This window comes from Ranitomeya imitator, chromosome 1 (assembly GCF_032444005.1).
Source record: "Ranitomeya imitator isolate aRanImi1 chromosome 1, aRanImi1.pri, whole genome shotgun sequence".
Taxonomy (NCBI): domain Eukaryota; kingdom Metazoa; phylum Chordata; class Amphibia; order Anura; family Dendrobatidae; genus Ranitomeya; species Ranitomeya imitator.
In genome coordinates, this window is record NC_091282.1 from 908700260 (window position 1) to 908715588 (window position 15329).

Genomic DNA, 15329 nt, shown 5'->3' on the forward strand with positions numbered 1-15329 from the left:
ATTGAGAAAACCACTTTAAGTTAGTGTGCGCTGAGTTAGCAGATGACATCCTGGCACAACACTGTCTACAGATGAATCTCCTCCAGCCCCTGCGAGTTGCCTGCAGCCCCATAAAAATCAATGCTTAACCAGCGGCACCCACTGAAGACAGAAATCTCCTCTGTTTCATCAAAGCTCAGCAGCCCCACTCCAACCAATGTCAAAACAGTGCTGATGTATGGGAGGGGCAAAATTAGGATTTATAAAAAAAAAAACCAACAAAAAAAAACGATGTGCATGCTGATGGCAAATTAATCAAACAAATCCGATCCTAGTAGCGACTAACAAACTGATCCACCAGTTTCTCAATTCCTCCATCAAGACAGATAAACTGATAGAAGATGTAAATACAGGGTTATTCCCAAGTTGTCTCTTTAGCAGCTCAGAGCTATGCAGTCTCCTTACTTCCTGGTTTCTAGAAGGGCGGGTTCTCCTCCTTGAGCGACAGCTCTGGTGAGTAGCAGAGCTGTAGTATTTGTAGAACTATAAAGCCCAGCACAAGTTTTGTTGTAACACATTCAGATTTCAGTGGTTTATTCTGGAGCCTACACGATTTACGTGCATAGCCAACAGAGCATTTGAAGAAACACAACGCTCAGGACAGAGAGCAGAGCAGATACTACCAGTTATGCTCTGAAAGATGCTGGCGGGTGACTTATAATTGCATCTCTTCAGAAGAGGAGAGGGAGGTAGGTGAGCAGCTAACTGATGTATACAATTCAATGGGCTGGGGAGAGATGGCTGGTATATTAGGAGTTAACCCATCTACTGTAATTTAGAAACTGCATGCACGCCACGGAAAAAATCTGTACATTATAAAAGATAAAACATGTAAGGAAATTGACAGAAGATAGAAAACCCAAGTAAATTGCAAACTTGCTTATATTCATGCTGTTTAAATAAAGCAATTTAAGAACACCCCTTTGACTTCCCTTTAAATAAATGATGCTATGAACATAATTTTATCAATAGATCCATCATAATTACATTTTTTTGTTGCTACAAGTAAAACCACTGTAGTCTAAAATCGGAGATAAAAAGATGCAGAAGTGTCATGTGATTTATGCATCAGATTTTTTTATAATAAATCACTAAACACATCGATAAGTAAATGCATTATTTTATTTGTAAAACATGAAATTAATGTAATTCATATTTTCACTCTTAAAACATCGTTCTGCAGCTAAATCTCTATGGCCTGACTTAAGCCAATAAATTATATACCTTTGTCTGACTTAACCAGTATAGTGAACTAGCGGCAATGGCAACAAGTTTGAAAATAAGTATCGCAGTGTTGAGTGGGTTGTCCACCTTCGGGGATCTTTTTTTTTTTTTTTTTTTAAACTTGCATGCATTTAGAGCTAAAAATTATTTTTGGAATTGGGTTTCATTAAAATTTTTTATACTATTTGGCTTTTACAGGCTTTTTTTGTTTCGCTGCACATTTAATTTAGATGTGGCCTGGTCATAAATCAGCTGAGAGGAGCTCAGAAAAGACAGATAAGGGTAGCAAACTAACTCTGAGTCAAAATGAGCTCACTGATGGATTATCAGACAACTCATTCTGCAACCAGCAACAAAGCAGTACAACTGATCAGCTACAGAAAACAATGTAGACATCTTTAATTCAACCAAATTGTAAAAATGATTTTTAGCAAAAAAATACATGCATTTAAGGAAAAGAAGAAAAAAAAAAGTCCTCTAAAGTGGAAAAAGTCCTTTAAGTAGCCCTCCCTCCGTATTAAAAAGATATTTGGGTGTAAAATAAAAGGATAATCTACCAGAACTACAAATACTTATGCCTCCACATGTTGCGCCGAACATGACCACTGAGGAACGCAGCTGATTTAGGCGTGAAGGCACTAAACTTACACAAGTGTAGTAGGCGTGAAATTGTATCAAAAGACAAGATGGGACTGATCCTACCCATCCCACAAAAGACGAGACGGGACTGATCCCACAAAAGACGAGACGGGACTGATCCCACCCACCCCACAGAAGACGAGACGGGACTGATCCCACCCATCCCACAGAAGACGAGACGGGACTGATCCCACCCATCCCACAGATGACGAGACGGGACTGATCCCACCCACCCCACAAAAGACGAGACGGGATTGATCCCACCCATCCCACAGAAGACGAGACGGGACTGATCCCACCCATCCCACAAAAGACGAGACGGGACTGATCCCACCCACCCCACAAAAGACGAGACGGGACTGATCCCACCCATCCCACAAAAGACGAGACGGGACTGATCCCACCCATCCCACAAAAGACGAGACGGGACTGATCCCACCCATCCCACAGAAGACGAGACGGGACTGATCCCACCCATCCCACAAAAGACGAGACGGGACTGATCCCACCCATCCCACAGAAGACGAGACGGGACTGATCCCACCCATCCCACAAAAGACGAGACGGGACTGATCCCACCCATCCCACAGAAGACGAGACGGGACTGATCCCACCCATCCCACAAAAGACGAGACGGGACTGATCCCACCCATCCCTCACTATTCCAGTCTGTATATGAAGAGAGCAATCGTTTCAGTGTGAGCTGTGAAGAGGCCGCAGCAGCAAATTTCAGCAGAGCCCACTAGATGCACAAGGGCTGGGGATCATCGGACATTGCATAGCAATGCTTTGTACTTGGCAGAGGTAAAAGGGAGCACCACAGAATATAAGGTGCGCTTATAACACTGGCAGAGCAATAAAAGACCACTTGTCCAAGCCATATTCCTCAAGAAAATAAAAAAGGCATGATTACGTGTGAACGCTATGGAAGATGTATGGCAACAGCTCTAGAACCTTAATGACTTGCTTAGTTTTCACCTTCACATTGCCTTCATAACTTGTTATAAGTTCAATTAGGGGGATTACTAGAATTTTTTATTACTGTAAAAAAAAAAAAAAATTAAGATATCTGTTTGCATAATGAATGTCTCTAAATGTCATCATCTCGGCTATCTTCTTCATCTAGATCATCATCATCATCCTCATCTTCATCCCCGGCATCTCCTGACTCCAAGTCATCTTCATCCTCCACCTAAAAAAGAGTAGAGATGTTGATTATGTCAGCTAATAACGTTCAACAAATAAAATTGGTTGGTGGAGAAAATTGATGAACCACTAAAAAGTGGGTGTAATGCCGAGACATTCAGCATTAACCCTCCAATCTGGGTGCTAAACCGTTTTTGAGGTGCCACTGGCTGCATGACACCTGTTGCTTGACATAACTGTCCTTCTAAAGCACCCACTATTCTCACTAGCCTACAAAAAGTTTACTCTCAAGTTCTTCAAGGGTTAAAATGGCAAAAACTGTAAAAAACCAAACAAGCAACTTTGCAATTTACCACTTGCAATATGTCTCTGCTGATAATGTGCCTGTAGGCAGGAGCCTCGCTAGTGACTCTGCTGGGGCCTCTAGATCACTTGCCATATGTCTCTGCGGAGAATGTGCCTGTAGGCAGGAGCCTCACTAGTGACTCTGCTCGGGCCTTTGCCTCTGCTGAGAATGTGCCTGTAGGCAGGAGCCTCACTAGTGACTCTGCTCGGGCCTTTGCCTCTGCTGAGAATGTGCCTGTAGGCAGGAGCCTCACTAGTGACTCTGCTCGGGCCTTTGCCTCTGCTGAGAATGTGCCTGTAGGCAAGAGCCTCACTAGTGACTCTGCTGGGGCCTCTAGATCAGGGGTCCCCAACTCCAGTCCTCAAGGCCCACCAACAGGTCATGTTTTCAGGATTTCCTTTGCATTGCACAGGTGATGCAATTATTACCTGGGCAAGACTAAGGAAATCCTGAAAACATGACCTGTTGGTGGGCCTTGAGGACTGGAGTTGGGGACCCCTGCTCTAGATCACTTGCCATATGTCTCTGCAGATAATGTGCCTGTAGGCAGGAGCCTCACTAGTGACTCTGCTGGGACCTCTAGATCAGGGGTGTCAAACTGCATTCCTCGAGGGCTGCAAACAGGCCATGTTTTCAGGATTTCCTTGTACTGCACAGGTGATAATTTAATCACCAACTCATTATTTGTGTAGGTGATTAAATTATCACCTGTGCAGTACAAGGAAATCCTGAAAACATGACCCGTTTGCAGCCCTCGAGGATTGCAGTTTGACACCCCTGCTCTAGATCACTTGGCACAGGGCTGGCTCCAGGTTTTTGAGGGCCCCGGGCGAAAGAGTCTCAGTGGGCCCCCCCCCCCTTTAACACATACCACGATTCAGGATACCCAGATACAGCAGAGAAATATAGGTATAGTCCAATGCCAGATTTCACTTCTTACATGAGTGACAGCTATTGAAAATTCTGCAGTGTATATATACAGGACAGGAGGAGCGGTACTGTGCAGTGTATATATACACAGGAGGAGTGGTACTGTGCAGTGTATATATACAGGACAGGGGGAGTGGTACTGTGCAGTGTATATATACAGGACAGGAGAAGTGGTACTGTGCAGTGTATATATACAGGACAGGAGGAGCGGTACTGTTCAGTGTATATATACAGGAGGAGTGGTACTGTGCAGTGTATATATACAGGACAGGAGGAGCGGTACTGTTCAGTGTATATATACAGGAGGAGTGGTACTGTGCAGTGTATATATACAGGACAGGAGGAGCGGTACTGTTCAGTGTATATATACAGGAGGAGTGGTACTGTGCAGTGTATATATACAGGACAGGGAGAGTGGTACTGTGCAGTGTATATATACAGGAGAAGTGGTACTGTGCAGTGTATATATACATACAGGACAGGAGGAGCGGTACTGTTCAGTGTATATATACAGGAGGAGTGGTACTGTGCAGTGTATATATACAGGACAGGGGGAGTGGTACTGAGCAGTGTATACAGGTCCTTCTCAAAAAATTAGCATATAGTGTTAAATTTCATTATTTACCATAATGTAATGATTACAATTAAACTTTCATATATTATAGATTCATTATCCACCAACTGAAATTTGTCAGGTCTTTTATTGTTTTAATACTGATGATTTTGGCATACAACTCCTGATAACCCAAAAAACCTGTCTCAATAAATTAGCATATCAAGAAAAGGTTCTCTAAACGACCTATTACCCTAATCTTCTGAATCAACTAATTAACTCTAAACACATGCAAAAGATACCTGAGGCTTTTATAAACTCCCTGCCTGGTTCATTACTCAAAACCCCCATCATGGGTAAGACTAGCGACCTGACAGATGTCAAGAAGGCCATCATTGACACCCTCAAGCAAGAGGGTAAGACCCAGAAAGAAATTTCTCAACAAATAGGCTGTTCCCAGAGTGCTGTATCAAGGCACCTCAATGGTAAGTCTGTTGGAAGGAAACAATGTGGCAGAAAACGCTGTACAACGAGAAGAGGAGACCGGACCCTGAGGAAGATTGTGGAGAAGGACCGATTCCAGACCTTGGGGAACCTGAGGAAGCAGTGGACTGAGTCTGGTGTGGAAACATCCAGAGCCACCGTGCACAGGCGTGTGCAGGAAATGGGCTACAGGTGCCGAAATGGGCTACAGAGAAGCAGCACTGGACTGTTGCTAAGTGGTCCCAAGTACTTTTTTCTGATGAAAGCAAATTTTGCATGTCATTCGGAAATCAAGGTGCCAGAGTCTGGAGGAAGACTGGGGAGAAGGAAATGCCAAAATGCCTGAAGTCCAGTGTCAAGTACCCACAGTCAGTGATGGTGTGGGGTGCCATGTCAGCTGCTGGTGTTGGTCCACTGTGTTTCATCAAGGGCAGGGTCAATGCAGCTAGCTATCAGGAGATTTTGGAGCACTTCATGCTTCCATCGGCTGAAATGCTTTATGGAGATGAAGATTTCATTTTTCAGCACGACCTGGCACCTGCTCACAGTGCCAAAACCACTGGTAAATGGTTTACTGACCATGGTATTACTGTGCTCAATTGGCCTGCCAACTCTCCTGACCTGAACCCCATAGAGAATCTGTGGGATATTGTGAAGAGAAAGTTGAGAGACGCAAGGACCCAACACTCTGGATGAGCTTAAGGCCGCTATTGAAGCATCCTGGGCCTCCATAACATCTCAGCAGTGTCACAGGCTGATTGCCTCCATGCCACGCCGCATTGAAGCAGTCATTTCTGCCAAAGGATTCCCGACCAAGTATTGAGTGCATAACTGAACATTATTATTTGATGGTTTTTTTGTTTGTTATTAAAAAACACTTTTATTTGATTGGATGGGTGAAATATGCTAATTTATTGAGACAGGTTTTTTGCGTTATCAGGAGTTGTATGCCAAAATCATCAGTATTAAAACAATAAAAGACCTGACAAATTTCAGTTGGTGGATAATGAATCTATAATATATGAAAGTTTAATTGTAATCATTACATTATGGTAAATAATGAAATTTAACACTATATGCTAATTTTTTGAGAAGGACCTGTATATACAGGAGTGATACTGTGCAGTGTATATATACAGGACAGGAGGAGTGGTACTGTGCAGTGTATATATACAGGACAGGAGGAGTGGTACTGTGCGGTGTATATATACAGGGGAGAGGTACTGTGCAGTGTATATATACAGGGGATTGGTACTGTGCAGTGTATATATACAGGGGATTGGTACTGTGCAGTGTATATATACAGGGGATTGGTACTGTGCAGTGTATATATACAGGGGATTGGTACTGTGCAGTGTATACATACAGGGGATTGGTACTGTGCAGTGTATACATACAGGGGGAGTGGTACTGAGCAGTGTATATATACAGGAGGAGTGGTACTGTGCAGTGTATATATACAGGGCAGGAGGAGTGGTACTGTGCAGTGTATATGTACAGGACAGGAGGAGTGGTACTGTGCGGTGTATATATACTGGGGAGAGGTACTGTGCAGTGTATATATACAGGGGAGTGGTACTGTGCAGTGTATATATAGAGAGGAGAGGTACTGTGCAGTGTATACATACAGGGGATTGGTACTGTGCAGTGTATACATACAGGGGAGTGGTACTGTGCAGTGTATATATTTCAACAGCCGCCCAGCCCAGGCCCCCAGCTCCTGTCCTGTATATATATTATATATACTGTCATACAGGCTGTATAGATACAGTATATACATATACAAAACAGGTGCTGGGGGCCTGAGTGGCTATATATAAATATATCAGCTGTGGCCGCCCCAGGTCACCCAGACTGTCAGAATACAGCGATATATCGCACTCACTCAGGGCGGGTAGGAGCTCCTCCGGAATCTGCCTGTCCTGATATGTTCAGCAGTCAGTGAGTGCAGCCAGCGAGGGGCGGGAGAGCAGAGCAGGAGAATATGCTCTCTCCGCCTACAAACAATGTCAAGCTGGCTGCGTTCTTAACCCCTATGTGCCTGGCCCTGCACTGACTGAGAAGATGCTTGTGCCACCGCAAATTGAACGGCCAGATGGATCTATGACAGCGTGAGTGGGCCCCCCGTCTCGCCAGGGCCCCGGCACTTGCCCAGGTACGGACGCCGGCCCTGACTTGGCATATGTTGATAATGTGCCTTTAATCTCAAGCTGCCTCACCTGTTCTCCAAGACCTTTCAGTTTATTCTTCAGACTGAGGATTTTTTGGTCTTGATCAGCTAAAAGTATCAAAAGATCATCTTGTTCCTTCTTGGACTCAGCGACCTCTTGCGTCAGTTTCTGTTTCTCGTCCTGTAATATGGCCGAGGTGCTTTGAGCAGCATCTAGTTCCCGCTTTAAAGAAGACTTCTCTTCAGATAGCGCCTTACGTTCATCCTAAAATAAGAGAAATCTGGTCATTGCAATTTTTTCTTGCAGGACTTTAGACAAATGTTATTTCCGCATGCACTTGCCCGTCTTTTCAAGATTAAATATTTGCAAACCAACAATAACGTATAGCTGGCAAAATAGATGACCGCTGCTGTCAATCAATGATCGCGACCGTGCTGTAGATCCTATGGACACTGCTGTGGTCAGAGTGACTGCCACCATGATCCTTAGGGCTCACTCACACGAGTGTATAACACAACCAAGTGGTATGAAATGTTTTATCCGAGAGCACTCGGACCAATATTATACTAAGGGGCAGTACAGGTCTCCGGTTATTTTCTCATGCCGATTCGGTATGAGAACAACCACAGCATGCTGCGAGTGCATCCGAGAATCAGATCACACGGACCTATACAAGTCTATGGGTGATGTGAAACATCGGACTGCACTCAGATGTTATCCGAGTGCAGTTTGATTACCGCGGACTTCGGCAATGGAGAAATTATTTTCTCCACCTCATCCGCACCTGTGATACAATTGTCTCATGAGAGAGGATCGGAGCACAGAGCACTGACACGTGGCTCAAACTTTGCACAATCATCCCAATTCTCTCGCATGAGAAAATCGAGGGCCGTGTGACCCCAGCCTTAGGATGGGCATGTCAGCAAGGTGTGACAGGGAGTCACAATGCTGCACATATGGGTATAGCTCAGAGTTTCAGATTGTTAATACTAGTTTAGAAGAATTTTATGGACAATCCCTTAACCCCTTCACCCCGAAGCCTGTTTTCACCTAAGTGACAGGGCCAATTTTTACAATTCTGACCACTGTCACTTTATGAGGTAATAACTCTGAAACGCTTCAACGGATCCTGGCGATTCTGACATTGTTTTCTCGTGACATATTGTACTTCATGATAGTGGTAAAATTTATTTGATATTACCTTCGTTTATTTGTGAAAAAAAACGAAAATTTGGCGAAAATTTTGAAAATTTTGCAATTTTCAAACTGAATTTTTATACCCTTGCATTAGAGACTCATATCGCACAAATTAGTTAATAAATAACATTTCCCACATGTCTACTTTACATCAGCAAGATTTTGGAACCAATTTTTTTTTCGTTAGGGAGTTATAAGGGTTAAAAGTTAAACAGCGATTTCTCATTTTTTCAACAACTTTTATAAAACCATTTTTTGTAGGGACCACATCATATTTGAAGTCACTTTGAGAGGCTTATAGGATTTAAAAATACCCAAAAGTGACACCATTCTAAAAACTACACCCCCCGAGGTACACAAAACCACATTCAAGAAGTTTATTAACCCTTCAGGTGCTTCACAGGAATTAACGGAATGTGGAAGGAAAAATATAACATTTAACTTTTTTTTCCACATAATGATCTTTTAGCAACATTTTTTTTATCTTCACAAGTGTAAAAGGAGAAAATGGACCACTAAAGTTGTTGACCAATTTATCCTGAATACACTGATACCCCATATGTGGGGGGAAAACCACTGGTTGGGCACACGGCAGGGCTCGGAAGGGAAGGAGCGCCATTTGACTTTTACAAACCAAAATTGGCTGGAATTGAGATCGGACACCATGTCCCGTTTGGAGAGCCCCTGATGTGCCTAAACAGTGGAAAACCGCCACAAGTGACCCCATTTTGGAAACTAGACCCTTCAAGGAACTTATCTAGCTATGTGATGAGCACCGTGAACCTCCAAGTGCCTCACCAAAAATTATAACGATGAGTCGTAAAAAAAATAGAACACATTTTTTCCACAAAAATGATCTTTAGCAAGGTTTTTTTTGTTTTCCCAAGGGTTATAGGACAAAATAGAAAGAAAAAAATGTTGTGCAATTTTTCACGAGTACGCCGATACCCCATATGTGGGGAAAAACCACTGTTTGTGCGCATGGCAGAGCTCGGAAGGGAAGGAGCACCATTTGGAATGCAGACTTAGATGGATTGGTCTGCAGGCGTCACGTTGCATTTGCAGAGCCCCTGATGTACCTAAACAGTGGAAATCCTCCACAAGTGACCCTATTTTGAAAACTGGACCTCCCAAGGAATTTATTTAGATATGTGGTGAGCACCGTAAACCTCCAAGTGCCTCACTCCACAAGTGATACCATTTTGAAAACTGGACCTCCCAAAGAATTTATTTAGATATGTGGTGAGCACCGTAAACCTCCAAGTGCCTCACTCCACAAGTGATACCATTTTGAAAACTGGACCTCCCAAGGAATTTATTTAGATATGTGGTGAGCACCGTAAACCTCCAAGTGCCTCACTCCACAAGTGACCCCATTTTGAAAACTGGACCTCCCAAGGAATTTATTTAGATATGTGGTGAGCACCGTAAACCTCCAAGTGCCTCACTCCACAAGTGACACCATTTTGAAAACTGGACCTCCCAAGGAATTTATTTAGATATGTGGTGAGCACCGTAAACCTCCAAGTGCCTCACTCCACAAGTGACACCATTTTGAAAACTGGACCTCCCAAGGAATTTATTTAGATATGTGGTGAGCACCGTAAACCTCCAAGTGCCTCACTCCACAGGTGACCCCATTTTGAAAACTGGACCTCCCAAGGAATTTATTTAGATATGTGGTGAGCACCGTAAACCTCCAAGTGCCTCACTCCACAAGTGACACCATTTTGAAAACTGGACCTCCCAAGGAATTTATTTAGATATGTGGTGAGCACCGTAAACCTCCAAGTGCCTCACTCCACAAGTGACCCCATGTTGGAAACTACACAGTGTGTTGTGTCAACAGGGTATAAACTAATTTTTATTAATTTGTGGACGTGTGGTATGCTTTGAAGCAATCCTTAATGCAAAGGCCAGGTTTCTCAGGGCAGGTTTCACAATGGTAAATTGTGTCCTTTCGGATTCCCCTCTTGGAACATACTCTGCACCGTTTTTGTGATCGTCCTGTCCTCGCTGTTTGGGGAACCTGTCCTGGGAAATGTTGACCTTGGACAATACGGGCACTATCAGATTCAGAAGTACTGGGACCCTCACCTCCCTGAGTGCCAAACATTAGGGCCTTGATGACTACCTCCTGAAACTGAAGGAAGGTCCCCGTATTGCCTGCAGATCGGGACAGCACAAAAGCATTGTACAGTGCCATCTGTACAATGTGCACGGCCAATTTTTTGTACCATACGTAAGCTTTTCGCATGGCACTGTATGGTTGGAGGACCTGATCTGAGAGATCCACACCCCACATGTACCGATTGTAATCCAGGATACAATCTGGCTTTGGGACTTGTGTTGTGGTCCCACGAACAGTGACAAGGGTGCTGTTGTCACGGTGTATGGTGGTCAGGAAAAGGACATCCCTTTTGTCCTTATACTTGACCACCATCATGTTGTCGCTGCATTTGGCTCTGCTTTCCCCTTTTCTCAGCGTTTGCCCAATTAGCGGCTTAGGGAGGCCTCGCTGATTTTTTCGCACGGTGCCACATGCAGCTGTACCTCTGGCAGAGAGGGCCTTGAAGAGTGGGATGTTGGTGTAAAAGTTGTCAATATAAAGGTGATAACCCTTATCCAGCAGTGGGTGCAGCAAATCCCACATAATTTTCCCACTCACCCCCAGGATGGGGGGGGCATTCAGGGGGGTTAATCTGGGTGTCCTTACCCTCGTAGACCCTAAATCTGTGGGTGTACCCTGAGGTACTCTCGCACAGTTTGTACAGCTTTATTCCGTACCTGGACCTCTTACTGGGCAGGTACTGTCAGAATTTTAGCCTCCCTTTGAAATGAACGAGAGATTCATCAATAGCGATGTCCCTCTGGGGTGTGTACGCCTCAGCAAATTTTCTGCTGAAGTGTTCAACCACTGAACGAATTTTATATAGACGATCAAAGTTTGGATCGTCTCGGGGAGGACACTGCACATTATCACTGAAATGCAAAAATTTTTGGATCGCTTCAAATCGTGTCCTTTTCATGGCCATGCGGAATACCGGTGTACTGTAGAGAATGTCAGTACTCCACTATTGCCGAAGCTTTGGCTTTTTGATTAGGCCCATATGCAGCACAATTCCCCAAAATGTCATCATCTCTGCTGCATTTACGGGGGTCCATCTGGCATAAGATGACGTGGGATTTTGGGTAAAAAATTGTTGGGCATAGAGGTTTGTCTGGGCCACCATAATATTTATTATTTCATCACTGAAAAAGAATTTGAAGAAGTCAATTTCGGTGAGGCCAGTCGTGTCAAACTGGATTCCTGAGCTGCTGCTGAAATCCGGAATGACGGGCTGAAAATTTTCCGGGGGTGCAATCCATATGGGATCGATTGCTGCAGGAGTTGCCTGGGTCCTACGGCGCCTTGTTAGGGGTCTTTCCTCACCAGATGAGGAGGAGGAATAGAGGAATGTGGGATCTTCCTCACTGGCTGAATCCGTGTCGGACGCAAGGATGGCGTAAGCCTCCTCTGGTGAATAGCGCCTTGTTGACGAATGGGCCATATTTTTTTCCCAAACCCTGGGTATGTGTGTGTAAGTGGTGCTTTTACACGTGTAATGTGTGGGGCTTGTGTATAGGGTACTCTTTATTAAAACCAATCAGAGAGAAAAAACAAGTAGTGAGAAAAAATGTAGAAGAAACAAGAAAAAAAGATGAAAAGAAAAATCAATGTAAAAAAATAAGTTTGTATAAAAAAAAAGAATAAATTTACCCTACGCAACTAAATATTTTTTTTACAAAAGAAAAGCGAACGCCACTAACAGTGTGACGTACGCTCCCCTAATGCACTAGAGATTATCCGGCGATAGCAGATTTTTTTTATGCACAAGACGCTACCTCCCTACCTATAAAACTCAGTACGATTTTTTTTTCTCTAAAAGATGATCGGTCGTCACTAACGCTGTGACGCTGGCTACACTAACACGCTACCACTAAACTACTCTGTACAATTTTTTTTTTCTCTAAAAAAAAAAGACCGGTCGTCACGAACGCTGTGACACCAGCTAATCTACGTCTAAGACTACACTGTACTAACTACTATTATATTTTTGTAAAAGAAAAAAAAAAATCGGACGTTGCTTAGACTGCGAAGTCCGTTACACTAACTAGCTAAAAAATAAAAGTCCTGTAGCGCAGTCTCTGATCAGCAGCGATACTGATCAAAGAGCTGCGGACACAGGAAGAGCACGAATGCTCTGCGCAGGACGCCGCGCACAGGAAAAAAAGCGCAAAAAAGTGCGCAAAAAATTGAATTGGAGGGGGGTACTTGAACAGGGATGGAGGGACGTCACCAAACACTGACGCCGGCTACGCTACCTTGTTACGTCTAAAACTACACTGTACTAACTACAATTTTTTTTCTTAAAAAAAAAAAAACGGACATCGCTTAGACTGCAATGTCTGCTACACTAACTAACTAAAAAAAAAAAGTCCTGTGGCGCAGTCTCTGATCAGCAGCGATACTGATCAGAGCGCTGCGGACACAGGAAGAGCACGAAAGCTCTGCGCGGGACGCCGCGCACAGGAAAAAAAGCGCAAAAAATTTCAATTGGCGGGTGGGGGAGGGAGGGGGTACTGGAACAGGGATGGGGGGATGGGAAAGGGGTGGGGGAGGTGCTGCTGCTGCTGCTGTGATCACAGGAGTCACACAGCAGGCAGATGGCAGCAGAGAGCACACAGCAGGGAGCACAAGATGGAGCAGGAGATCAGCACAGGAGGCAGGAGATCGCAGGGAGGATCGCACTGGCCACCAATGGATTCTCTATCTCAGGTGACACAGAGGGGCTTAGACCACCGCTCTGCACGCCAAATCTGAGAGAAAGATGGCGTGCAGGGCGGTGATCGGTATTTTAAATTAACCCCTTTGGCGCTGATTGGCTAGAAGCTATTGTTCAGCCAATCAGCGCCATAGGGGTTAATCAGGTGAGGTGACGTGTGAATCACCCCACCTACTGTGACGGCTGTGATTGGTGCGACGTCACACAGCATCAATCACAGCCTGTCACATGCTTTTTTTTTAAACTTTATTGTCACGTCGCTGTGATTGGCTGGTCAGAATTGACCAGCCAATCACAGCGATCGCTGATGCGGGGGGGCGGTGGAGGCACCCGGGGCTGCGTGCAGGGATTGTCTGCTGTCAGGAACAGCAGACATCGGAACCCCGATCACCGCGCGATGCCGCGCGGTGACTGGAAAATGGCGGCGCCGTACTAGTACTGCGGCTGGCACTAATGCAGTGCCGGCAGCGCAGTACTAGTACAGCGCATGGCGCGAACGGGTTAAAGTCTTAATGTAGATTTTAACCCCTTCATGACCCAGCCTATTTTGACCTTAATGACCTGGCCGTTTTTTGCAATTCTGACCAGTGTCCCTTTATGAGGTAATAACTCCGGAACGCTTCAACGGATCCTAACGGTTCTGAGACAGTTTTTTCGTGACATATTGGGCTTCATGTTAGTGGTAAATTTAGGTCAATAATTTTTGCGTTTATTTGTGAAAAAAAATGGAAATTTGGCTAAAATTTTGAAAATTTCGCAATTTTCAAATTTTGAATTTTTATTCTGTTAAACCAGAGAGTTATGTGACACAAAATAGTTAATAAATAACATTTCCCACATGTCTACTTTACATCAACACAATTTTGGAAACAACATTTTTTTTTTGCTAGGAAGTTATAAGGGTTAAAATTTGCCCAGCGATTTCTCATTTTTACAACGAAATTTACAAAACCATTTTTTTTTAAGGACCACCTCACATTTGAAGTCAGTTTGAGGGGTCTGTATGGCTGAAAATACCCAAAAGTGACACCATTCTAAAAACTGCACCCGTCAAGGTACTCAAAACCACATTCAAGAAGTTTATTAACCCTTCAGGTACTTCACAGCAGCAGAAGCAACATGGAAGGAAAAAATTAACATTTAACTTTTTAGTCACAAAAATGTTATAGCAACAATTTTTTTATTTTCCCAAGGGTAAACGGAGAAACTGGACCCCAAAAGTTATTGTTCAATTTGTCCTGAGTACGCCGATACCTCATATGTGGGGGGGAACTACTGTCTGGGCGCACGACAGGGCTCTGAAGGGAAGGAGCGCCATTTGACTTTTTCAATGAAAAATTGGCTCCAATCTTTAGCGGACACCATGTCGCGTTTGGAGAGCCCCTGTGTGCCTAAAACATTGGAGCTTCCCCACAAGTGACCCCATTTTGGAAACTAGACCCCCCAAGGAGCTTATCTAGATGCATAGTGAGCAGTTTGAACCCCCAGGTGCTTCACAAATTGATCCGTAAAAATGAAAAGTCGTAGTTACTCACCGATAACGGTGTTTCTCGGAGCCCATGACAGCACTACAGAGAGAGGGGATCCGCCCTTCAGGGACAGGAAACCTACAGATAAAAGGGCGGTACCTCTCCCTCGCATCAGTTGGTTTACAGAGCATCGGAGGACCTCCAGGTTAGTTTACAACAGAGAAAAAATCATATTATAACATTTCTTAATAGAGGAACCCCGTGCCTATACTTATACTATATACACTATATAAATTATATGTAATT

At 44.1% G+C, this 15329-nt stretch overlaps 1 protein-coding gene across 5 annotated transcripts in view; it reads right to left on the reverse strand.

The window, feature by feature from the left end:
• Nucleotides 1-1143: 1143 nt before the first annotated feature.
• Nucleotides 1144-15329, reverse strand: part of USO1 (USO1 vesicle transport factor) — a 189544-nt gene continuing 175358 nt past the window's right edge. For all 5 annotated transcript variants that reach the window (XM_069743466.1, XM_069743471.1, XM_069743464.1 and 2 more), the window contains 2 exons: nucleotides 7580-7795; nucleotides 1144-3094 (listed from right to left, as the gene is read on the reverse strand). In XM_069743466.1, coding sequence (XP_069599567.1) covers nucleotides 2993-3094; nucleotides 7580-7795 — 318 coding nt within the window. In that variant the 3' untranslated portion in view covers nucleotides 1144-2992. The remainder of the gene's footprint in view (nucleotides 3095-7579; nucleotides 7796-15329) is intronic.